The sequence below is a fragment of the Rhinoderma darwinii genome, chromosome 3 (genome assembly GCF_050947455.1).
Source record: "Rhinoderma darwinii isolate aRhiDar2 chromosome 3, aRhiDar2.hap1, whole genome shotgun sequence".
Lineage (NCBI taxonomy): Eukaryota > Metazoa > Chordata > Amphibia > Anura > Rhinodermatidae > Rhinoderma > Rhinoderma darwinii.
Window position 1 is genome coordinate 299,984,746 of NC_134689.1, and position 24,702 is coordinate 300,009,447.

A 24,702-nucleotide genomic window follows, 5' to 3' on the forward strand; every position below is an offset into this window, starting at 1 on the left:
ATCATGTACTAAAAACACAACATTAATCCAAAGGCCTGCCATGAAGGTGGAATTTCCAAATCTGCTCTTTAAAAATGTGTTTCTTTTTGAGCATAAAACCAGACAGCAAAAGTGTTGTACTGTATATTTAATCACTTTTCTAAAGCACCCAGTAGCTGCACCAACAGCAGAGCTGAAAGTCCAGTCTGTACCGGTAGAATTAAGTAGGTGAGATGCTACTTTTAGCTCATAAGAAACCTTCCTAAGCCTGTTACACTGCATTCCACAAGTGTCAGCTACATCTCGCTTCCTAGTGATCATGGCGTATTGTTGTAAAGCTTTGCCTTATTGCATTTGTAGATCTTTACTCATAGTACAGAGAACTAACACATTTACTGTATACTAGCACTAAAAGCACCAAATTTTATTTTCTTTTGGAAAACCTCCAACAGATAGGCAGTGTCACTCATGCCAATCCTGCTCTTCCCCTATTAGTTCTGGTTAACTAGCATTCTTGTAGTGTTGAAAGTGACTACCGTGGTCTCCATAATTACTTAAAGATCCAAAGTAGTGACTTTCAGGGGCTGATCTTGTTTCTAGGAGGTAAAAGGGTTTTTCCAGTACTAAGAAATTGATGGCCTATCCTCAGGATAGGCCATCAATACCTGATCGGTGGGGGTCCGACTCCCACGAGTGTTTCTGCTGCTTCGTTCTAGCGATTGGTGGGGGTCTCCGTGCTCGGACCCCCACCAATCCAAACTTCTGATATGTCACTATGACATGTCAGAAGTTTGTCAAACGTTTAGCTACACTTTAAGTGTTTGATTTGCGTGGGCTGACTGCTGGCACTCTCACCAATCAAACATGTATGGCATAACCTATAGATATACCATGAATGTTAACGTGGGAAAACTGCTCTGAAGCATACCTAATCTTTCAGGTGACTTTTCAGAATAAGCTGTCATATGTGTGTACATGAGGAATAACATGATTTCCAACCATTATATGATGGTATATGGCATCTCTCTCTCTCTGCAAAAAAACTCTGTATGAACAGGGCCTAAGGATGGATTTTATAAGTGAATTCAGAGTGAATGATCAGTGCAGGAGGCAGGGGGAGAAAAAGTCTGATAAGTGGAGAAAAAGGCATTTTCCTGTCTTATCATGGCTTGTACTATTGATTTCCATGAGAAAATTTAAATGAGAGTTACGCCCTGTTTACATCTGAGTTGGAGGCTCCGTTAGGGGCCTCCGTTGCCTATGTGGTTGAAAATAGCAGAAACAATAGTGCAGCAAATTTCCTGCAAAACCATGGACCCCTCGACGGAAACCCAACGGAACCCATTAAAGTCAATGGGTTCCGTGGGCCACCGGTAGTGACCGTTGTACAACAGAAACACCGCTTCTGGTATTTTCGTTGTCCTGCTCTTTTGACAGAGCAAAACAACAGAAAGAGCAAGGCAGGTGTGAACCTGCCCAAACTCTTTAAGTGTCTGGATGTATATTTCAGTGATTGCATAATAATAATAATAATAATAATAATAATAATAATAAATAGGTATAATTAATTTTGATCAGTATTACCCAACACCTGGTGCACTTACTGGTATGCATTATATCTCTAGGACGTATGCAAAAGCTATGCTTCAGTACTGGCAAAAGCGGTTTGTCACACATGGCTTCTACTGGACAGAATTTTGCCTTTTTTGCAAGCCCCCCGCATAGGAAAAGGATGTTACATGTAAACAGATGATTGTTTTTTAATATTTATAATTTTGTTCCTGATTGTAGAATGCTGCTTAATATGTTAGTGCTATATGAATAGAGGTTAATATGATTTCTACATTTGTAGCTAGGTTTGATTATAATTGGTTGTAAAACCTAACATCATGCATCTGCGTGTTCTCTAATAGATAATCATATTTTTTTTACTTGCTATATTCCTGAGATCTTCTTATTTTTATTTACAGAGAACCAGTGAACTTGAACGTGAAGCATTCAGCACATTTTATAATTATGGGGTTTGCCACTGAATTCAGTTGTCCCAATGGGCACAATGTTTTGCTGTACCTGCAAGACTCTGAACTGAAACTCATGGAATGTATGAGGAAGTGGATGATACAGCGAACAAAGAGTGACAAAGAGTATGCGTCTCAACTTCACCAGATGTTCACCCTGATCGAGAAGTTGGATCAGTCACCGGTCTCGGGTCTGTCAGAGTACTCAAGTCCTCTGACTCAGGTATCATTACAACAGTGAATGGCCCTTGATTTTAACCTTAATCCCTTGCCAAATTGTAGATCACATATAAAAAGTGTTAGTGGTGGGGAGCTACGTAATTCAGTTAAAAAAAATTGCACATTTACATGTGCATGTAAGCAGTGTGAGACCTTTTTTATGTTCTTTGATAAAAATATTTTGTTTATGGTACAACGTATAAATAAAACATTTTCAAGATGAGTTCTAGTTTAAAGATTAAATTCCTGGCACAAAATGTATACCTGGGACAATCTTATTTTTTTACTTACTTCACACTGTATATTATGTAAATTGTAAAAGTGAAGTAGTCATTTGTATAGTATGTTCGCACTGCCATGATACCTGCCATGGAAAAAAGACCATGGCACCCTCTGAGACACCAGGGCCCAGGCACTATTGCAACATCTACAACAGTGGCATAGCTCCATAGTTTTTCATGGCTATGTAAATTTTGTTGTATTTTTAATTTAAAAAAGTTGTATCAGTGTGTTTTGTGTAATTTTGTAAATACTTTTTATTAAATATTATTTTTACTTATTTAGATACAGCTGCTCTATATTCTCTAAAAAGAGCAGCTGTATCTAGAGCTATTCACTGAATTTGTCAGTCCCGCGGACCTGATAGCTTCAGTGGCAGCGGGTTCTGCATGTCTGTGACATGCAGGATCCATCTGTAAGCTATCACATCCAAGTTATTATACAATAGATTACAGGTAGATCCTGCGTGCCAGAGACACTGAAACCAACCATGGGACTGACGGATTCAGTCAGTGGCGTAGCTAGCGGAGGGGGGGGCAGGGGGTGGTGGCCCCTAGCCCACTGAGATGGTGGGGACCGCCACTCCCACCACCGCCCCCACCATGACGACCGCGGCCACGCCACAATACTCTTCTATCTGACAGATGTGCCGCATGCTAGGCACGTCAGCTAGAGCACACCTCTGACGTTGCGCACCAAACAGAAACATAAGAAGCTTGCCTGTGAGGAGAGGGTGAGCAAGCACCCCTCCCCAATAATGGATGGATACAGGGATGATGGGGTCATATACAGGGATGATGGTTGGCATATACAGGGATGATGGGGGTTATATACAGGGATGATGGCTGGTATATACAGGGATAATCACTGGTATATACATTAACAGGGATGATGGCTGCTATATACAGGGATGGTAAGGGTTATATACAGGGATGATGGCTAATATATACAGGAATGATGGGGTTGTATACAGGGAAGATGGGGGTTATATACAGGGATGATGGCTGGTATATACAGGGATAATCACTGGTATATACATTAACAGGGATGATGGCTGCTATATACAGGGATGGTAAGGGTTATATACAGGGATGATGGCTAATATATACAGGAATGATGGGGTTGTATACAGGGAAGATGGGGGTTATATACAGGGGTGATTGCTGGTATATACAAGGCTGATGGCTGGTATATACGGGGCTGATGACTGGTATATACAGAGATGATGGGGGTTATATATTCTTTGAGAGATTTCTGCAACACTTTCTAATGCAAAGTCCTCTGTCAGAGTAAAGATTAAACTTTCGTAAGAATGGATAATATAGCAGCATATACAGCACTCTTGCTCATTCAGACTGATGACCACTATAATTAGAATGCGCCTCTTCAGTGGTAAACATGCATTGGGTGGGCCCACTGGGTTGGGGCCCACTCAGATATGTTTCACCCCCCCTGTGCTAAATCCCTAGCTACGCCTCTGGATTCAGTTAATTGTGCTAGATACAGCTGCTCTGTATAGACAATACAGAGCAGTTGTATCTAAATAAGTACAAATATTTTTAATAAAAAGGATTTACAAAGTTACACAAATCACACTGATACACCTTTTTTTATTAAAAACATATTTTTTTCCTTTCAAATGTTTACATAGCCCTTAAGTACACCAATATATCAGAGAATACAACTGAAAATAGCTGTCATGAGTAGTCTCATGTGCTTTATATTACATATATATTCGAGACATTTTATGCATATGTTGGTCAAACAAAAAAATGATGTCTCTCAAAGTAAATTCTGGTTATAAAGATGTGTCACTGTAATGACAAATGACCTGAAAAGAAACAGTTGCTGAGAAGATAATATATCAATAGGCCTGCAGCATTTGTAAGCATATGTGAGTTTTGACATAATCCAAACCGATTACCTGCCACTCTTGTCTGCTACAGCTCTTCATTTCTTGACATTACATGTAAACTATATAAATTCCAGATAGATCTGAGAAAAGTTAAAGGGAATGTCTCATGTATTTGATTTTTGTTTTTAAGTAGATGTGATTCTGTAAAAGAGAAATAATGTGTTTTTAGAAAAAAAAATTGATTTATTTATTTATTTAAAAACACTTTGCAGTGGTGATTATATTGGAGAGACACACTTCCCTCCTGTATTGTTTATATAGACACTGGAGAAGGGTGTGTGTGCTTTATGGCAGCTGAAATGATGTCATAGATTATTGTAGTCTCCAGGAAGGGATGGAGTTCAGCCCCCTCTCCCAGAGACCAGGGAGTGACATGGGAGATGCACACAAAGCCATATATGTGTGTGTGTGTGTGTGTGTGTGTGTGTGTGTGTGTGTGTGTGTGTGTGTGTGTGTGTGTGTGTGTGTGTGTGTGTGTAAAGGATCTGCCAGGCACAGCTTCTGTGTATACGCCCATAGGTAATCAGTCTGCACCTGCTTCTATGTCTGTGAGACTGACTCCATCTTCCACCACTCAGGATGGCAGGCTTAGGAGTGGGAGAGCCTATCACAGCCTGGCCAGATGGAGCTAGCTCCCGCCCTCTGTCTATTTATACCTGCCTTTCCTGTTCCTCCTTGCTTGCGACTCTTCTCGTGTGGTTTCCTGGCCCTGCGGGTAGATTAGGGCTCACTTGTCTGTTTCCCTACTCCCATCATTACAGTGTGTGTGTGTGTGTGTGTGTGTGTGTGTGTGTATATGTGTGTGTGTGTGTGTGTGTGTGTGTGTGTGTGTGTGTGTGTGTGTGTGTGTATTGTATAGCGTTGCTATCTGCCTTATCTAGGCCTCCAGCAGTACAATAGACTGTCCCAGTCTACACAGCAAAGCAGACAAAAATGCTGCAGAAAAATATTAGCTTATTATGTTTGCTCTAGTGGTCAGTGTGAAAACTGAAATAGTCACATAAAAAATAACCACCAAAAATAAAAAATGTTTATAATAAAAATCTTTCCCTTCCAAGGACATATCTCATACATGATCTGTGATCCTCCTCCTGTCCCTGCTTGGCTTTAGATGACCCCGGGAGTATGATGATGAGCAGTTGCTCATCTCATCACTACTTTGCATCTAATTAGGCCTTTGACTCTACGACCCGAACGTTTATCAGCATCCAGATAGCTCATTAAGTCTCACCAAGCACTTGCAACACACATACATACATCAATAAAGTTTATAAATTTTACACTGTCCCTGTCCTGATCTTTAGTGTAAAATCCTCTAATCGCTTCTATAACTATAACTTTTACGCGCTATAGTCATAGTGGTATCGCTAGACAAAAAATGTCTAATAAATTTCTGACTGTCGCGGAAAACAATGGATTTCAACTAGTTCCACAAAAAAATCAGTATTAGTTAACGTATTATATTAGGCTTAGGGATTTGTTTTGCTTAGGGATTTGTAATTATTGATTCGGTTTAGAGTTCATATAGGGGGGTGGGAAAATATATATTTATATAATCACATTGGTTGGTACAATACTGCGGTTTTGGCAATCTTTAGCACACACAATACAAAAGTAGATATCCTTGGTATGTATGAACTCCTGACATCTTAGTTTTCTGCAGGATACATTTTGTTTGCATAAGGGGTCTGCTTTAGATGCAAAACGTAATTTTCATGCGATTTATTTCTTCTGATTATTGTGTGGAGATGGTTGTGCATACAATTCTTCAAATTGTATTTCTATAAATGGCATGATGTATGCTCTCTCAAAAAAAAATAGAATTTGGTAGCACATTAACTGTTTGGGTGGTGCACTATACATTGTTATATCATTTGCCAGAGGCATAGCTAGGTTCTCCGGCACCCGGGGCAAAGATATAGATTGCCCCCCCCCCCAAACTAATTTCCCGACATCTCTTTCCCCCTGGCCATGTTTGCTTTCTCTACCAATCAATGAGATGTAATTTTTTTTCACAATTTTTTTATGTAACAAATTAAAAGAGAATAAATTAAAGAGGCAACACACAGCCCACTGTAGATAGCACCACACAGCCCCCCCTTGTAGATAGTGACACTAACAGTCCCGCTTCTAAATAGCGCCTCACACACACCCCTTGTAGATAGTGCCACATACAGCCCTTCTCTTGTAGATAGTGCCACACACATCCCCCATTGTAAATAGTGCCACACACCCCCTTGTAAATAGTGCCACACACACTCCCTTGTAGATAGCTCCACACAGCCCCCCTTGTAGATAGCGCCACACAGCCCCCCTTGTAGATAGCGCCGCACAGCCCCCCTTGTAGATAGCGCCTCACAGCCCCCCTTGTAAATAGCACCACACAGCCCCCCTTGTAAGTAGTGTCACACAGCCCCCCCTTATAAATAGCGCCACACTTGCACCCCTTGTAAATAGTGCCACACAGCTCCTCTAGTATATAGCGCCACACAGCCCCCTTCCAAACAGCGCCACACACCCCCCTTGTAAACAGCGCCACACAGCCCACCTTGTAAACAGCGCAACACAGCCCCCCTTGTAAACAGCTCCACACACAGCCCCCCTTGTAAATAGCACCACACAGCCCACCGCTACTACTCTTCGCTCTGCCTGACGTGACTCACCGTAGGAGCCGAGGAGGTCATGCGGCGCAGGCAGCGGCGGATTTCCTTCTGACTAGGGTCGGTGACAGCCCGGGGACGACCAGTCCAGTCACCTGACCTGAGTCATCTGACCTCATGTCACTGATGTGAGGTCAGGTGACAGGTCAGGTGACTGGACTGGTTCACTCCCGGGCCGTCACAGACCCAACTCAGAATGCCGCCGCATGAACTCCTGGCTCTTCCTAACGCTGATCGCTGCTGCAGGTGTCTGACATACAGGGCGCCTATCAGCAGCGGCGGCACCCCCCCTTCCCTTCCACCTAGTTGCACCCGGGGCACATGCCCCACCTGCCCCCCCCAGCTATGCCTTTGCATTTGCCAATGTTGCATGGCATCTGTTTCAGTGTTTTTTCACACATTGATCTATTATTTTTACATTGTTTTTGTATGTTAGTCTCTGCTTGGACGTGAGTTTTCTACGTGAATGTAGAATTTTATTTATGTACATTTCTATTTGTCACAAAGCTATATGAAGGCAGTCATGGCTGTAAACAGCATGTTAAGAAAACTGCAATAGTCAGGCTGTCGTCTTTCAGAATATATATAGGATGTGGGGGTACTCTAACATTTCAAGGTGTGTACCCCTTGTATTTTATACAATATTATTTTTATTTTTTTTATTCCAGCTTACCACCAGATGATGATCTCTTCAGTTCTGGTGATTTTGTAAAGATATTTTCATGTATATATAGGCATAAGTGGTATGTATGACCTCTGCAAGTCAAGAACTTTTCTTTTTAGGAGGTGTTGTTTGTCTAATTTTCTGCTTAAATTGATTTTTAGTCAGAAATATACATTTTCATAAAAAAAATTATGACAAATTTAACTTTGATGCAAAATTGCAAAAAGGTGTCAGTGAGTATAAAGTTCTGGGTGGCATTTTGACAATGTGCCAGGATGGGAGTTTAGTATGAATTTTTCATTTTATTATTCAGGTTTCATTTGGCCATGTCAAAGGAGTGAAAATTCTCCCGGCTACCCGAGGTATAAAATGTCCAGAGACCCCTGGCAGAGAAAGGGTGAAATTATATATGATATTATGATGAAACATTCCTTTTAACCATTCGTACTGCACAAAGATTAGGCCTCATGTATAACAACCAATAGACAAAATGTGGTCTTGTTGCTCAAAGCGACCAATCATGGATTAGCTTTCATTTTCTAAACTTCAGTGAAACAAATTAAACCTGGACCTTGACCAGTTTGACACATGGGCCACGCTGACCACTTGCATTCACATATACAAAAACAGCAACTAATATCTGGAGCAAGATATTTATACATGAAATGCAGATATACAGTATGTCTCGCACCATTACTATTGTGAACAGATTTATTTACACAACGTTTATTATATTTTTCTGGCTGCTTGCCCTGCCCAAGCAAACGCCTGTAAAACTTGGAGCAATATTAGATATATGTTTGCTTTTGCTTTCAGCTATTAGTGCAGTTGAGTAAATTTAAATACCTACTAACATAACTGCGTTCAATATTCTTAACACCTATTACCCGTGTGGAAATAATACCTATTTTATTTGATGTTTTATATGGACATTTAAATTTTATTTTTCTTAAATATCTAAATAGACATGATTTAAAAATTATTTAAAGAGATCTTCTAACAATACCAATTCTATTATAATTAATTCGATATACCAAAAATGTCTGATTACTGTAGACCTGACCACTGGGACCGCCACGAAAATCAAGAACAGGGGTGTCTGGGTCCCCTCTCTGGTGGAGAGTTTGTGCGTTGTCACTCTCCATTGAACTTTATAGGAAATACAGAAACAGGGATCACAAAACATTGGGCAACTCAATATGGAAGTCCCAGCGGTCAGACCCTCACTGACTAGACATCCAAATTGATATGCCATAAATGTGTATTGTGGAAAAACAACTTACTAATATTGTGTCTGTTGGAAATGCATTGATTTCTCAATCATCTTCCAGACAATCAAAGCAGTGGCATTGTTGAGGGCAGTGTGGCTGGCATTTGTGGGGGTAGTCTGGCCAGCACCTATGGGGACACTGTGAATGGCATTTATAATTTTATAATGGTGGCAATGATAGGGGAGCAGTGTGACGGATGCTGTTAAAGTAAGTTCACACGAAAATTCCACAACAAATTGCAGTAACAGCAGGAAAGTGGATGAGGTTTCAATAAAATATCATCCACACGATGGGTATATAACCCCCAGAATAAGGTGTCGTAAATTGACATTTTTAATGGAGTTTCATTCAGCGGCATGTCTATTGTTGTTGCAAAAGCGCAGCAGAATTTCTGCTCAGAAAATCTTGTTAAAAATTCTGCAGTGCTTACGCTTCATGTGAACTTACCCTTAGGCAGAATTCACACAGGACTGAAATGCAGCGTTTCTCCAGCAAAACACGTTTTATTTGCATATTTTGCTGCGTATTTTGTTTCAGATTTCACCCTTTTTACTTTGAAAAGGCAGAAATCCAAAGTGAACATCCAGAACAGAATGCGCCGAAAAATACGCACCGCAGGTCAATTTCGGCTCGGAAATTTTTACGCAGCATGTCGATGAGATTTGTTAAATCTCATCCACTATGCTTCTACTGTATTCTTTTACGTCCAAAATTCCGTCCAGAAAACAACGTGGCAATTCCGCAGCATGTGGACGAGCCCTAGTACGCTGCAGATTTTCTGCACGAAAATTCCGCACAGAAAATCTGCAGCATTTCCGTCTTGCGTGAATCCAGCCCTTGGGGGGGGGGGTAGTAAAAAAGGAATATGCTGAGGGTGCATATGTAATTTCGGATAGGTAATTTTCTTTTAGTTGTTTCACAGTATTGCAGAATGTGTGTATCTTGGTCTTATTTACTTTATCACTTTTACATAATTTTACTGTGTATATAATAATAATTTAAAAAAAAAGAATTGACATATAAAAAGCAATATTACATACATAAATTTCAATCTATAGAAAATCCCCCACCACCCATACCCTCCCTCCCCATGAGCATCTATACAAGAATATATATATATATATATATATATATATATATATATATATATATATACACTAGTATATAAGTAAATAAAGTGGATAGATTTTTCTATTTTTGTAGTATGTTTACAAAAAGTAGTAAACATATTGAGCAGCTGAAATGTTGCACTACTTCATTGCACATATTGGAGAATAAATCCATCTATTTTATATTTTCAACTAGGAGTTCTGCCTTTGTCTCTTGTTCTTGTCTTGATCTGTAGATAGTTATGGCATACCTCCCAACCGTCCCGGATTTAGCGAGACAGTCCCGGATTTAGCGGGCCAGTTCCGGATTAAGCGGGCCAGTCCAGGATTCCGGGCAGTGTCCTGCTGTCCCGGGAGCCAACGGTATGTCCCAGTGTCAACTGTATCTGCATCCTCAGGACACAGATACAGTTGAACTCAATGCTGAAGTAGGGAACCATCAGCTCCCTGCTTCAGAATTAGTACAGAGCGGAGGAGCAGAGGAAGCTCCTCCACTCATCAAGGGTTCCCCCGGCACAACGCTGCTTAAAGCGCCGAGCCCGGGGAAACCCTTAACATGACTGTCCATATATGGTCAAGTCACAGTAAATGCAAAACACTTTACAAAGAGTTCGTAGCACAGGGGTACCTCAAATAGTCCAGACAATGGCAGAGGCTTTAGCACGGATGGTGCTAGATGTGGCAGGTTGCGCCAGACGTGGCGAATGATACCAGGAGTGGCATATGACACCAGACGCGGCGGATAGCAGTAGCCGTGGCAGGTTGCGCCAGACGTGGCGGATGATAGCAGGCGGTACAACACGACTCCAACACTAGACAGGCCCAGGAACAAAACACAGTACGGGATACAGGATACAGGTAGCAGGGCACGGGAGCACTGGGAGCAGGATAACACTAAGGGTCCATTTGCAATACAGACATGGGAAGACTCCAACAACGCTCAGGCAAGGAGTGAAAGGGCAGGGCCCTTTTTATAGTCCAGGCTGGTCTGGATAATAATTAATTACACATGCATCCGGCCGCTCTATCCTGCAATGTCCGCAAGGGGGCGTGTGCGCACGCTGGTTCCTGGCCTTAAAGGGCCAGTGCGCGCGTGTCCCCTCGCAGACATTGCAGGTCAGAGCGGCCGCATGCGCTAATGTCTCTGGAGATGGAGACGTTGGCCACAGGCAGGAGGTCTGCGGTCACCAGCAGGTAAGGGGAGGCTACGGTCCGCGGTAATTACACTGACGTCATGTTATGGCAGGAAGGAGGTGAAGGGAACAAGTGAGCCCTAATCTACCCACCGCCCTGTCCCTGCCTACTTGCAATGACCCGCCCTAGGCGACGGGGTACAACTTGGCGGCGGTCCCTACGCTGACTAAGTGCAAGGGGATACAAACAGGGAACAAGCAAGGGAAGGGGCAGTAGCCCACGGAACACCGTGAGGAAACGGAGTGGTGAACGAGCCAGTCAGGATCAGGATGTAGTGGAGTATACAAACGCAGAGCACGGAGCAGGAAGCAAGCCAGGAGCAGAGCGAAGCAGGATAAGCGGGAACTGAAGCAAGGCAGAAGCACGGCAGAAGCAGGCTGGAGCAAGGCGGCAGTGGAGCCAGGAATCCAAGAAGAATAACAAGCAATGAGGAAGAGAAAACGGCAGGTATAAATGGACAGGGGGCGGAGCTAACTCCGACTGACCAGGCCGCGATAGGCTCTCCCACTCCTGAGCCTGCCACCCTGATTGGTGGGAGCCGGTGTCAGTCTAAGAGGTCTGGCCTCAGGTGTCGACTGATTAACCCTGGGAGTATCCACAGACGTAGTGCCTGGCAGATCCTTTACAGTACTCCCCCTTTTATGAGGGGCCACCGGACCCTTACTAAGAGGACCCGGTTTAGTGGGGAAGAGAAGGTGGAACCTCCTGACCAATACCCCAGCGTGAACATCTCGAGCACGTACCCAAGTCCTCTCCTCCGGCCCGTATCCTCTCCAATGGACCAGGTACTGGAGAGAGCCCTGGATCATCCTACTGTACGCAATCTTGGCCACCTCGAATTCCACCCCCTCAGGGGTGAGAACGGGAACAGGAGGTTTCCTTGAGGGGGACCAGGACGGGGAGCAGCGTTTAAGGAGGGAGGCATGAAAGACGTCGTGTATGCGGAAGGATGGGGGCAGCTCCAGACGGAAGGATACAGGGTTGAGGACTTCAATGACCTTATAAGGCCCAATAAATCGGGGAGCAAACTTCCTGGACGGGACCTTAAGGCGCAAGTTCCTAGACGACAACCACACCAGATCCCCGACGACAAACCGGGGGTTAGCAGAACGTCTTCTATCCGCCTGAATCTTTTGTACGCTCTGGGACGCCTCTAGGTTCTTCTGAACCTGGGCCCAGACAGTGCACAGTTCCCGATGAACATCCTCTACCTCCGGATTATTGGAACAACCAGGAGAAATGGAGGGGAACCTTGGATTAAACCCGAAATTACAGAAAAACGGGGAGACCCCTGACGAGTTACTGACCCGGTTATTCAGGGAAAATTCGGCGAGGGGAAGGAATGAGACCCAATCAAATTGACAGTCAGAGATGAGGCACCTTAAATATTGTTCCAGGGATTGATTAGTCCTTTCCGTTTGGCCATTAGTTTCGGGATGGAAGGCGGAGGAGAAGGACAGATCAATCTCCAACTTTTTACAAAAAGCTCTCCAAAATAAGGAAACAAATTGTACCCCTCTGTCAGAAACGATATTGACTGGGGCCCCATGGAGACGCAAAATGTGTTTAACAAACAAAGAAGCTAACGTCTTGGCGTTAGGTAGTTTCTTAAGGGGCACAAAGTGGCACATCTTGCTGAAGCGGTCTACTACCACCCACACCACCGACTTGCTCTGAGATGGTGGCAAATCGGTGATAAAATCCATGGAGATATGGGTCCAAGGTCTCTGGGGAATGGGCAAATAACGTAGTAAGCCCGCAGGTCGGGACCTAGGGGTCTTGGACCTAGCACAAACCTCACAAGTGGCGACGTAAGCCCTAACGTCTTTAGGCAACCCAGGCCACCAATAGTTTCTGGTAATGAGGTGTTTGGTACCCAAGATGCCAGGATGACCAGATAGTGCGGAGTCATGGTTTTCCCTGAGTACCCTTAGCCGGTATTGCAGGGGGACAAACAGCTTGTCCCCAGGGAGGTTCCCGGGAGCTGAACCTTGATCAGCCGCAATGTCAGAGGCTAAATCAGAATCAGTGGCAGAAACGATTATACCAGGGGGTAAAATACAAGCAGGATCCTACTCAGAAGGAGGATTGGCCATGAAACTACGTGACAGTGCGTCAGCCTTAATATTTTTGGACCCAGCCCTATAGGTAACCAAGAAGTTAAATCTGGTAAAGAATAGCGCCCATCGAGCTTGTCTAGGATTAAGCCTCCGGGCAGATTCTAGGAAAACCAGATTCTTGTGGTCAGTAAGGACCGTTACCTGGTGTCTGGCCCCCTCCAGGAAGTGACGCCACTCTTCAAAAGCCCATTTAATGGCTAAAAGTTTGCGGTTGCCAATATCATAGTTACTCTCCGTGGGCGAAAACTTCCTAGAGAAGTAAGCACAGGGGCGGAGATGGGTGAGGGAGCTGGTACCCTGGGACAAGACGGCCCCCAATCCCACCTCGGACGCGTCAACCTCCACAATAAATGGCTCCCTTTGGTTGGGCTGAACCAGCACGGGGGCCGAGATAAAGCACTTCTTGAGGGTCTCAAAAGCCTGGACGGCCTCAGGAGGCCAGTGGAGGACATCCGCACCCTTGTGAGTGAGGTCCGTAAGAGGCTTAGCTACGACCGAGAAGTTGGCAATAAATCTCCTGTAATAGTTAGCGAACCCCAAAAAACACTGTAGCGCCTTCAGGGAGGCAGGTTGGACCCATTTCGCCACAGCATGAACCTTGGCAGGGTCCATGCGGAATTCATGAGGAGTGAGGATTTGACCCAAAAATGGTATCTCCTGTACCCCAAACACACATTTTTCGGTTTTCGCAAACAGATTATTTTCCCGGAGGACCTGGAGGACCTTCCTGACATGCTCCACGTGGGAGGACCAGTCCTTGGAAAACACCAGTATGTCATCAAGGTAGACTACAAGAAAATTTCCCAGGTAATCTCTCAGAATTTCATTAATAAAATTCTGGAAGACGGCAGGGGCATTACACAACCCAAAGGGCATGACCAGGTATTCGAAATGACCTTCGGGCGTGTTGAACGCAGTCTTCCACTCATCCCCCTCTTTGATGCGGATAAGGTTATATGCCCCCCGTAGATCGAACTTAGAGAACCATTGGGCCCCCTGAACCTGATTAAAAAGATCCGGAATCAAAGGAAGGGGATACTGGTTCCTTACTGTGACCTTATTTAAGTTCCGATAGTCAATGCACGGCCTAAGACCACCATCCTTCTTCCCCACGAAGAAGAAGCCAGCACCTACAGGAGAAGTCGAGGGGCGAATGAAACCCTTGGCCAGGCATTCTTGGATATACTCCCTCATAGCTTCACGTTCAGGACATGAAAGATTAAATATCCTACCTTTAGGAAGCTTAGCACCAGGTACCAAATCGACGGCGCAATCGTAATCTCTATGAGGGGGCAACACCTCGGAGGCCTCCTTAGAAAACACATCAGCGAAGTCCTGAACAAACTCAGGTAGCGTGTTTACCTCCTCACGGGGAGAAATAGAGTTAACCGAAAGACATGACGTCAGGCATTCACTACCCCATTTGGTGAGATCCCCAGTATTCCAATCAAACGTGGGATTATGCAGCTGCAACCAGGGAAGACCTAATACCAGATCGGACGATAATCCCTGCATCACCAGTACAGAGCACTGCTCCAAATGCATGGAGCCAACAAGGAGTTCAAAAACAGGAGTATGCTGAGTAAAATAACCATTAGCAAGAGGAGTGGAGTCGATACCCACTACCGGGACAGGATAAGGCAAATCAATAAAAGGCATTTTTAGAGACATAACAAATTCCACAGACATGATATTAGCAGATGAGCCAGAATCCACGAAGGCACTGCCAGTGGCAGACCGGCCAGCAAACGAGACCTGAAAGGGAAGCAAAATTTTATTGCGTTTCATATTAACGGGAAATACCTGTGCGCCCAAGTGACCTCCCCGACGATCACTTAGGCGCGGAAGTTTTCCGGCTGCTTATACTTGCGCCTGGGACAGGTGTTCAGTAGATGCTTGTCACCCCCACAATAGAAGCAGAGACCATTCTTCCTGCGGAACTCTCTATGTTGTCGAGGGGACATGGAGGCCCCGAGTTGCATAGGTACCTCCGAGTCTTGCGTGGAAGAGCGAGGAGACGGGACCTCGGGGGGAATCGCAGGGAAGTCAGAGGGGAAAACATTGAAACGTTCAAGCTGGCGTTCCCTGAGACGTCGGTCAAGTCGTACTGCTAGGGCCATAACCTGGTCTAGGGAGTCAGAAGAGGGGTAGCTAACAAGCAGATCCTTCAGGGCGTCAGATAATCCTAACCTAAACTGGCACCTTAGGGCCGGGTCGTTCCACCGAGAAGCTACGCACCACTTTCTAAAATCAGAACAGTATTCCTCAACAGGTCTCCTACCCTGACGTAAGGTCACCAGTTGACTCTCGGCTAAGGCAGTCCTGTCAGTCTCGTCGTAAATGAGTCCGAGGGCAGCGAAAAAACGATCGACGGAGGAAAGTTCAGGAGCGTCAGGAGCCAAGGAGAAGGCCCACTCTTGGGGCCCTTCCTGGAGTCGGGATATAATGATACCCACCCGCTGGTTCTCGGAACCTGAGGAGTGTGGTTTTAGACGGAAGTAAAGTCTGCAACTCTCCCGGAAGGAGAGAAAAGTCTTACGGTCCCCTGAGAACCGGTCAGGTAACTTGAGGTCGGGTTCTAGAGGTGAGGTGAGGGGTACTACTATGGCAGCGTCAGACTGGTTGACCCTCTGAGCCAGGGCCTGGACCTGTAGGGAGAGGCCCTGCATCTGCTGGGTCAGGGTCTCAAGGGGGTCCATGATAGCGTCAGCGTAGGAGAAATGGTAGACTAGGTATCGGCTTGTTATTATGTTATGGCAGGAAGGAGGTGAAGGGAACAAGTGAGCCCTAATCTACCCACCGCCCTGTCCCTGCCTACTTGCAACGACCCGCCCTAGGCGACGGGGTACAACTTGGCGGCGGTCCCTACGCTGACTAAGTGCAAGGGGATACAAACAGGGAACAAGCAAGGGAAGGGGCAGTAGCCCACGGAACACCGTGAGGAAACGGAGTGGTGAACGAGCCAGTCAGGATCAGGATGTAGTGGAGTATACAAACGCAGAGCATGGAGCAGGAAGCAAGCCAGGAGCAGAGCGAAGCAGGATAAGCGGGAACTGAAGCAAGGCAGAAGCACGGCAGAAGCAGGCTGGAGCAAGGCAGCAGTGAGGCCAGGAATCCAAGAAGAATAACAAGCAATGAGGAAGAGAAAACGGCAGGTATAAATGGACAGGGGGCGGAGCTAACTCCGACTGACCAGGCCGCGATAGGCTCTCCCACTCCTGAGCCTGCCACCCTGATTGGTGGGAGCCGGTGTCAGTCTAAGAGGTCTGGCCTCAGGTGTCGACTGATTAACCCTGGGAGTATCCACAGACGTAGTGCCTGGCAGATCCTTTACACGTCACTTTCCATATAAGGACAGTGACGTCAGGGACTATTCCTGGAGCAGAATCCCCTGCCAGAGCCTTGTCGAAGCACTGGCCGGGTATTCTGCTCCTCGATGGAACCCCTGACGTCACTGTCCATATATGGACAGTGACGTCAGTGGCTTCTCCAGGAGCGGAATCCTTGCACAAACAGTGCGGTGGCACCACGTTTAAGTGTATCTGCATTCTCAGGACAGTTGAAAACTTTGATGGATTGGGGAACCATTGCCGAGAGCCATTCTCTCTTCATATCCTGGTTTCAACTGTTCTACGTCCTCACGACGCAGGTACAGTTGAATACAGTGGTGTAGAGCCGTGAGTGGCTTGGCACAGACAGGCTCGATGCAATGACAGACCAAATACAGACCCCAGACAAGACCCCCTAAATATACAGACCCCAGAGAAGACCCCCTAAATATACAGATTCCAGACCAGACCCCTTAAACTACTACAGACCCCCTAAATACAGATCCCAGACCAGACCGACTAAATACAGACCCCAGACCACCTAAATACAGACACCTAAACACAGACCCCCTTAAACAAATACATGATGCCCTTATTCTTACCTCGCAGCTCACCACACGGTCCCCTCTCTTGCTGCTGTTCTAGGAGCTGCGCTCATGTGACCAGCAGGTCTCTAATCAGTAACAAGAACTGCAGATATAAGGTCATGTGACCTTTATGTCTGCAGGTCCTTTACAGGATATACACAATTCCGTTTTGTCGCAGTATTTGCGACAAAATAGCGGCAAAAATGCATTGTACTTGAGGCGGCCATGGGCCCCCAGGGAGCCTTGAGCCCGGGGCGGCCGCCCAAAACGCCCAATGATGACTCGCCATTGTTGCCACATAGTACCCCCTTGTAGTGTCAGCCACAGAGTGACCCTAATGGTGCAACACATAGTGCCCCCCAGCATTGCCAGCGACGCACCTCTGCCCGCCACTCCTCTTCTATCTGACATGGCAGATAGGTTTGAGCAGCCAACAGATGATGATGCTCATATGTATCTTCCAAGACTTGAGCTCATATATATGATCAGTGGAGAAAAGAGATAACGTAGCTGCACTCCATTCTCTGTGTCAGAAGGTTTCTATTGTCTTTTGACAGCCATTTTTTTTTTTTTAAACTATCAGGACACAGACGAGCATTTCTGCTTAGGGAGCCGCAGAGATTTGTATTGCGAACCATAGGGTGTGCTCCCCTGCTCTAATGCATCAAAACTCTTCCTCACTTCAGCTCATAACAGCTTGTATGAAGTCCTTCACATAACATTTTTTTTTTTTTCTACTGGAAGGTATAATTAATGACTCATTACGCATTCATAGCTCTAGCATTACTGAGGAGCTGGCCACCGCCAGTAGTGTGACTTTGAATCTTGAATTTCACTTTCAAATGCCCTCTACGCCTCTGTCCAAGTCTTGCAACTCATACTGTCTTTGTTATCATGTAAAAGCTCTTCATATTCAGCGTAGCTACTGGAGAAAGTGACCAATTATGAGATCACATGGCATTAAATATAAGCATGCATATTTTCTCCTTTGTATGCCTACCCCCTTGTGATCCATTAACAATCCCAAGTACTTGATGACTTTTAAAAAGTATTGTCTAAGGAAACACAAGCAGTTTGTTGCCAGTGAATTCTGACTCACAAGCTCTTGGCACTTGTATTCAGCATGAGTTAATGGAGACTCATCTATAGCCCTTTTAATGCTACAATTTATACTTTCAATTATTTAGCTAAAATTTTTGTCGATAAAGCTGATTTGTGTATTTCCTGCTGAGTCAATATTATAAACCGTACTGGTAAAGAATTAATGTTTCAATGATTTTTAGGGATATTTTACTAAACTTTTCAGGACCTATTATGAATGTCTTAAGGTCAATAGAACAGAACGTGCATAAGAAAACGTATAACCAGATGTACTACTTGTAACTCCTTCACAGAGATTTCTGACCTCACTGTGGCTTTTTTTTCACATGTCTACTATTTTGTTCAGGAAGTTTTGAGCAACAGCCTTTTCTAGGTGGTTTAATATCTCGTCCACTTCCCTTAAAGGGGTTTTCCAACAACATTACATTTTAAAAATAATAAAATCCCCCAATGGTGTAAAATAACAAAAGAAACAATGCTCACCCTATTAATCCCCTGCCGCTCCCGTGCCGCTACTCACCCAGTCCCCAACCAATCTCTTTTCTTCTTGCTCCAGCGGTGATGTGTCGACACATGTGACTGCCATTACTGTAGAAAAACAGACATGGACCGCACGTCCACTATATACACATTGATCTATAGCGTCTCAGCAAACTTAATAAACACGACTATGAGGGTCTTTGTTAACATTTTGATTAATTAGCCCACTTACCATTTCACGTCAAGCTCTTTTCAGTGGGTTCCTACTCTATTAGTTGCAGCGCCGCATGGTGGCCACTAGCGCTGCATGGTGGCCACTACCGTGGCAACACCGCACCTGCAGAGGGAGCTACCCAGAGGCCCAACAAAATACTGCTGCCAGGCCACCTTGACTCTGGGCCACATACCCCACAGGCGCAGCACCACAGCAACAGACATTACCACACAGCACGACAACCAGTGAACAGATCAAAAATGCTCACCTTTCCATGTGGTCTCTGTAGCAAACTGAGAGCATATGAGTAGAAATCCTAATGAGGACTTTTGCTACTTAAAATCACCTGGACCAAATGTGTGGAGTGCTGGTACCAAGAAAAAACAAAAAAATTAGGGGGACAGAATGCAAATATACCATTACTGTAGGGAAAAAGACATGGATCGCACATCCACTATATACACATTAATCTATACCTGCTCCGCAAAATGTATAAACATGACATGACCATGGGAGCGCATGGAAAGTTAAGCTTTTTTTAATCTGTTCACTGGTTGTGGTGCTGTGTGGTGGTGCCTGTCACTGTGGTGCTGTACCTCTGGGTGGACATGGCCCAGAGACAAGTTGGCCTGGCCCGGCAGCAGGGCTGCTTTTGGGCGTATGGGTTGCTCCCTCTGTGGATGCGGTGTGGTGGTGGCCGTCATGCGGTGCTGCAACTAATAGAGTAGGGACCCACTTTAAAGATATCGCTGTGAAGTGGCAAGTGGGCTTATACAATTTAATCAAAAATCTAACAAAGAACCTCATGTTTATAGATTTTTGCTTAGCAGCTATAAATCAATGTGTATATTGTGGATGTGCGGTCCATGTCTTTTCTACAGCATTGACACGTAACTGCTGCAACCAATCATATTCTTTAGCGGTAACGTTTTACACAACATTGAAGTCATACCTGCAGCCAGTGTTTGGCTGCATCGGACACGTCATGTCAACACGTCATCGTTGGAGCAGGAAGAACTGAGATCGGTGTGGAAGCAAGGAAACAGCAGCACGAGAGCGACAGGGAATTGGTAAGGTAAGTATTATTTATTTTGTTATTTTACACCATTAGAAGATGTTTTTTTTTTAAATATCAGGGGGTTGGAAAATTCCTTTAAATTGGGCTGTTGGTACTTCGCAAAAACATTACAACTACATTGCTTTGTATTTTTATTTTTTTAAGTTATTGTATTGTTCTTTAAGGTATATGGACTAGTCTTTGAACAGGGGATAAAATAAAGACTTCTCCTTTCAGACCACTGTTCTGTTTCATTATTGGGACATTGGTCTATGTGGACCATTTGCATACAGGGACATTTTAATAGTGAAATGTCTAATCCGAATAAAAGCAACAACAAGAAACATTTTTATTGTGCTTTTCTCACAAGGGACTCAATACACACTAAATGGTCTGAGCTTTGAAGAGTCGTGTTTCCCAGGGATAGAGGTGTTGGATGTACAAGTTGCCATTTTGCTGTTAGATGTTGACCTCCGAACAAGGGAACTTCGCTGTTTCCGGGTTTAGTTGTAGCCAACTGGTATTCATCCAGGGCCGGACTGCACATCTGGCAATTCTGGCTAATGTCAGATGGGCTGGCGTCCCAATGGGCCGCTCTCCTCTTCCTACCCAGACGCACAGTGCACTCTCTGCGCTACACAGCCTAAGTGAGAGACAGGGATAAGATACCTCATGCAGCTGCTTGGTGCCGCTCTTACATTGTGTATCATGCTCCGAACACCAGCAGCAGGAGGAGGATTCATGACCCTGGCCCATCTGCAACCTGGAAACACTGGAACTTTTAGCTGGTGAGCGGCTGATGCAGGGTCATTGGTTGTTATGAAAGGTAAGGGAGACATTATTTCAGATACTCTTTGTGCTTTTTGGGGCGGCGGGGTTCAGGATTCTATGTGACGTTGGTGGGAAAGAGATGAGATGATCCTGTGTGCTGGGGCCTCTTCAAGCTTTGTGTATTATGGGGAAGTTGGAGTTGTATGTGGGGGGTTGTATGGGTCCTGTGTATTGTCGGAGGGAGGATTATAGGTCCATTTTTGTGGTGTTTGTGGGGGTAAGTGTATTTTTTTTTTACAACTAAATCATACTTTTCCACCCATGCAACATTTTAAGCCCCGTCTGATCTGCCAAGGAATGCCCACAAACCCTCCCAGAACCTACCATTGTGGGGTACGCTTGAATAAGGCCCATCCATTTTAAAACTCGTTTCACAGGGCAATCCCAACAACAAAAAAAAAACACGGAACGCTTGGGAGGAATGCTAAAGTACATTCCATTAAAGTAAATGGTATTTTATAAAATTCCTTGGACTTAGCAGAAAAGCTTGGATGTTGGGTCAAGCTGCAGACTAGAAATTCCATAACATAATTTTTATTACACACAATGAGAAGAAAATATTAAAACTGGTGTGTGAAACACCAGTCTTAAACGAATTTACGTTTAGAAATGTGCCAAATATATGTTACATGTGAAGCGTCCATTGAATAATAGAACATGTCCTATTTTGTTCCGTTTTCACGGATCCCTCGATAGACTCAAATCTATACCCGTGAAAACAGGGCCCTCACGGGGGCAACTCGGACGTGAAAAACTGCCATTTTTCACGGCCGAGTTTCACCACGTTCGTCTGATTTCGGCCTTACTGTCATCCCTTTCCCCTCCATATGGATCTATAACTTCCAGCAGGAACTGCTAGGAGTTATAGCTTTCCCCACAGGATGAATTCAACATGGAACTTGTTACCTTCCTAAAGGGATATTACCATCCTGCAAAGAGATGATCATTACTTTATGATCGGTGGGGGTCCGACGTCTGGGACCCACACAATACTGAGAAAGAAGGGGCTGCAGTGCTGATGTAACACTGCGTCCCCTTCTGTGGGGGTTCGATCTTTGGGAGCCCCACAATACTGAGAATGAAGGGGCTGCAGTGCTGATGTAACACTGCATCCCCTTCGGTGGGGGTTCGATCTTTGGGACCCCCACAATACTGAGAATGAAGGGGCCGCAGTGCTGATGTAACACTGCGTCACCCTTCTCTGTTTTTCCCTGAATAGCATCGCTCGCGGTCACTTGGCTGTGCAAGGAACTGCAAGAGGGCCCCATTTACTTGAATAGAGCAGTGCTGTAGTTCATGGCACAGTGGGTGGCCGTGGCGACGCTGTGCAGGGAAAAACAGTGAAAGGGGTGGCGCTCTAAATCAGTGCTGCCCCCTTCATTGTTTTCCAGGCACAGCGACTATGCCGGTTATTACATCTCAGAGTAGCTGTATTAATTTCTCATGGTTTTCAAAATCTCTGCTCGTTGTTTTTCAATAGGAATATTTGTCTTTTACTTCCAGTGGATAAAATTCTGTCCATGGTCATGTGACGGACACACAGGTGCTGGGATCATTACAGGGTCAGGTGATAGACTCACAGGTGCACAGCTCGTTACAGGGTCTTGTGATGGACACACACCTTGAATAATATTGCCTTGAATAATTAGAAGACATAGCTCTGATACAAACTGTAATGAGCCGCGCAACTGTGTGTCCATCACATGACCATGAACAGAATTTTATCTGCTGGAAGTAAACAATGAAGGTTCCTACTGAATAACAACAAGCAGCGATTTTGATAACTGTGAGGAATTAATACAGAAAGTATATTGGAAAGTTTTATAACTTAATTATACAAAAAATATAATTAATTTGCTGAAACCGGACAGCCCCTTTAAAAGGACTAAGCTGTAATACCAGGTACAGCCATGACTATATGATATATACTGTAGACATGCTGCACTCACCACACCGTCTCATAACCTACAAGCGCAGAAACACTGTTTCACATTCAACACACAGCAAATGGACTTGTGTGCTTTCAAATGCCAGGGCTGAATTTCAGCCCCAGTCCGTCCCTGTATTCATCCATTCTTGTAGTTCAGCTAAGCAGGAATTTACAGCTGGAGATGGATCAATGACTCTAGGCTTAAAGGGAATGTGTTGCGAATTATAAAACAACTTCAAGCAATTTACTTATTTTTATTATATTTTTTTTCATTTTCTTGGTGTATTTTTTTTTTCTTACATAGAGTTGAAAGTATTAAAAATGAAATAATAAACTGACATGTTTTCGTATGTTGGCCACCAGAGGGAGCACTTCCCAGAGTTACTCTCACCCCCGACCCCCTACACACAAACCCCCCCCCCCCCGCACACAAACCCCGCAAATATGCAGCCGGGCCACACAAAACGCCCCCGATATGCACCCCCGCACACAAACCCCCCTAAACAGGCAGCCGCACCACACACAAATCCCCCCACCACGCAAGCCTCCCACACACACAAACCCCCCAAACATTCAAAACAAACACACACGCACCTTACCTGCAATGCGGCCGGTCTTCAGCAATATGGCGCCGGCTTTCCCCCTACAAACCAGCTTCTATGCTGGGTCGCTCTGTACTGCGCATGCCACAGAGCATGCGCAGTACAGAGCTAGACGGCAGAAGCACAGGAGATAGGAATGGGAGCCGTTCCTATATCCTATGCCCTGTAGCTGCTATATTTCATCTGTGTATATGTCGTGAAGAGACACATATACAGATTAAGTTAAAAATACAGTACAGTAAAAAAAAGTGTAAATAAAAAAAAAAAAATTGTGACAAAAAATAAATAAAGTAAATATAATATTTTATTAAATAAAAACACAGAAATTAATTAAATAAATAAATAAATCATGGCACCTTTCCTTTAAAGAACAGGCATAGTTGGGTATTGTATGTATAGCAGTGGTATGCCAGCCCATGGCTGTGGATTATTTTGGCTAATGGTAGCATGCAAACCGCAAAAAGCATTGGGGATAGAACCAAGCCCTGTGGTACTCTATATTTTGAGGGAACTGGTGAGGAGGATAATAAGCCAAGAGATACTCATTGTGATTTGCCAGACAGGAATGAACTAAACCACTGAAGGACTGTACCGTCAATTCCACAAAACTCCTTAGGTCTATTTATTAAGCTGTCATAATCAACATTGTCAAATGCTGCTGAAAGATCTAACAGTATTAGGATGGTGCATTCGCCCCTGTCACTTTCGTGAGCAAGTCACCAATCTCACTGACTGACATTTTTATTATAAAAAAAAAAAGTCCATGCTTTGGTAGCCAGACGTCACGACTCCAGTACACACATGTCTATTGAACTAGCTGCATGGGCCAAAGGAAATATAATCCTTCCAAGCCACCCCTGTCTTAATTATTTTTTTATATAACCCAGATTGGTATATATGATCCAGAAACTCAGACGCTCCTTGGGTCTCAAGCGTAGGCATTCTCGACCTTGAGAAACCCCGGAATTGAATATTGGTTAAAATTATTAATATTTCATATTCCTGTTGGTATGCCAAGGTTGGCAAAAATATGCCCAGGAACTTGTCGAACATAGTATCTCACTAGGAGATTCATACAAGGATTTATGACAGATTAGAACTGTGTCTGGCAACTTCCCCTTTATTGGCATGTAGTTAGCCATC

The 24,702-nt window shown here is 44.6% G+C and overlaps 1 protein-coding gene across 1 annotated transcript in view; it reads left to right on the forward strand.

Annotated features, from left to right (window-relative positions):
• The window catches only part of FES (FES proto-oncogene, tyrosine kinase), a 126,350-nt gene that overhangs the window by 37,133 nt on the left and 64,515 nt on the right, over positions 1 to 24,702 (forward strand). The window contains exon 2 of the mRNA XM_075858121.1: positions 1,950 to 2,220. Within this exon, the coding sequence (XP_075714236.1) occupies positions 1,996 to 2,220 (225 nt within the window). The 5' untranslated portion in view covers positions 1,950 to 1,995. The remainder of the gene's footprint in view (positions 1 to 1,949; positions 2,221 to 24,702) is intronic.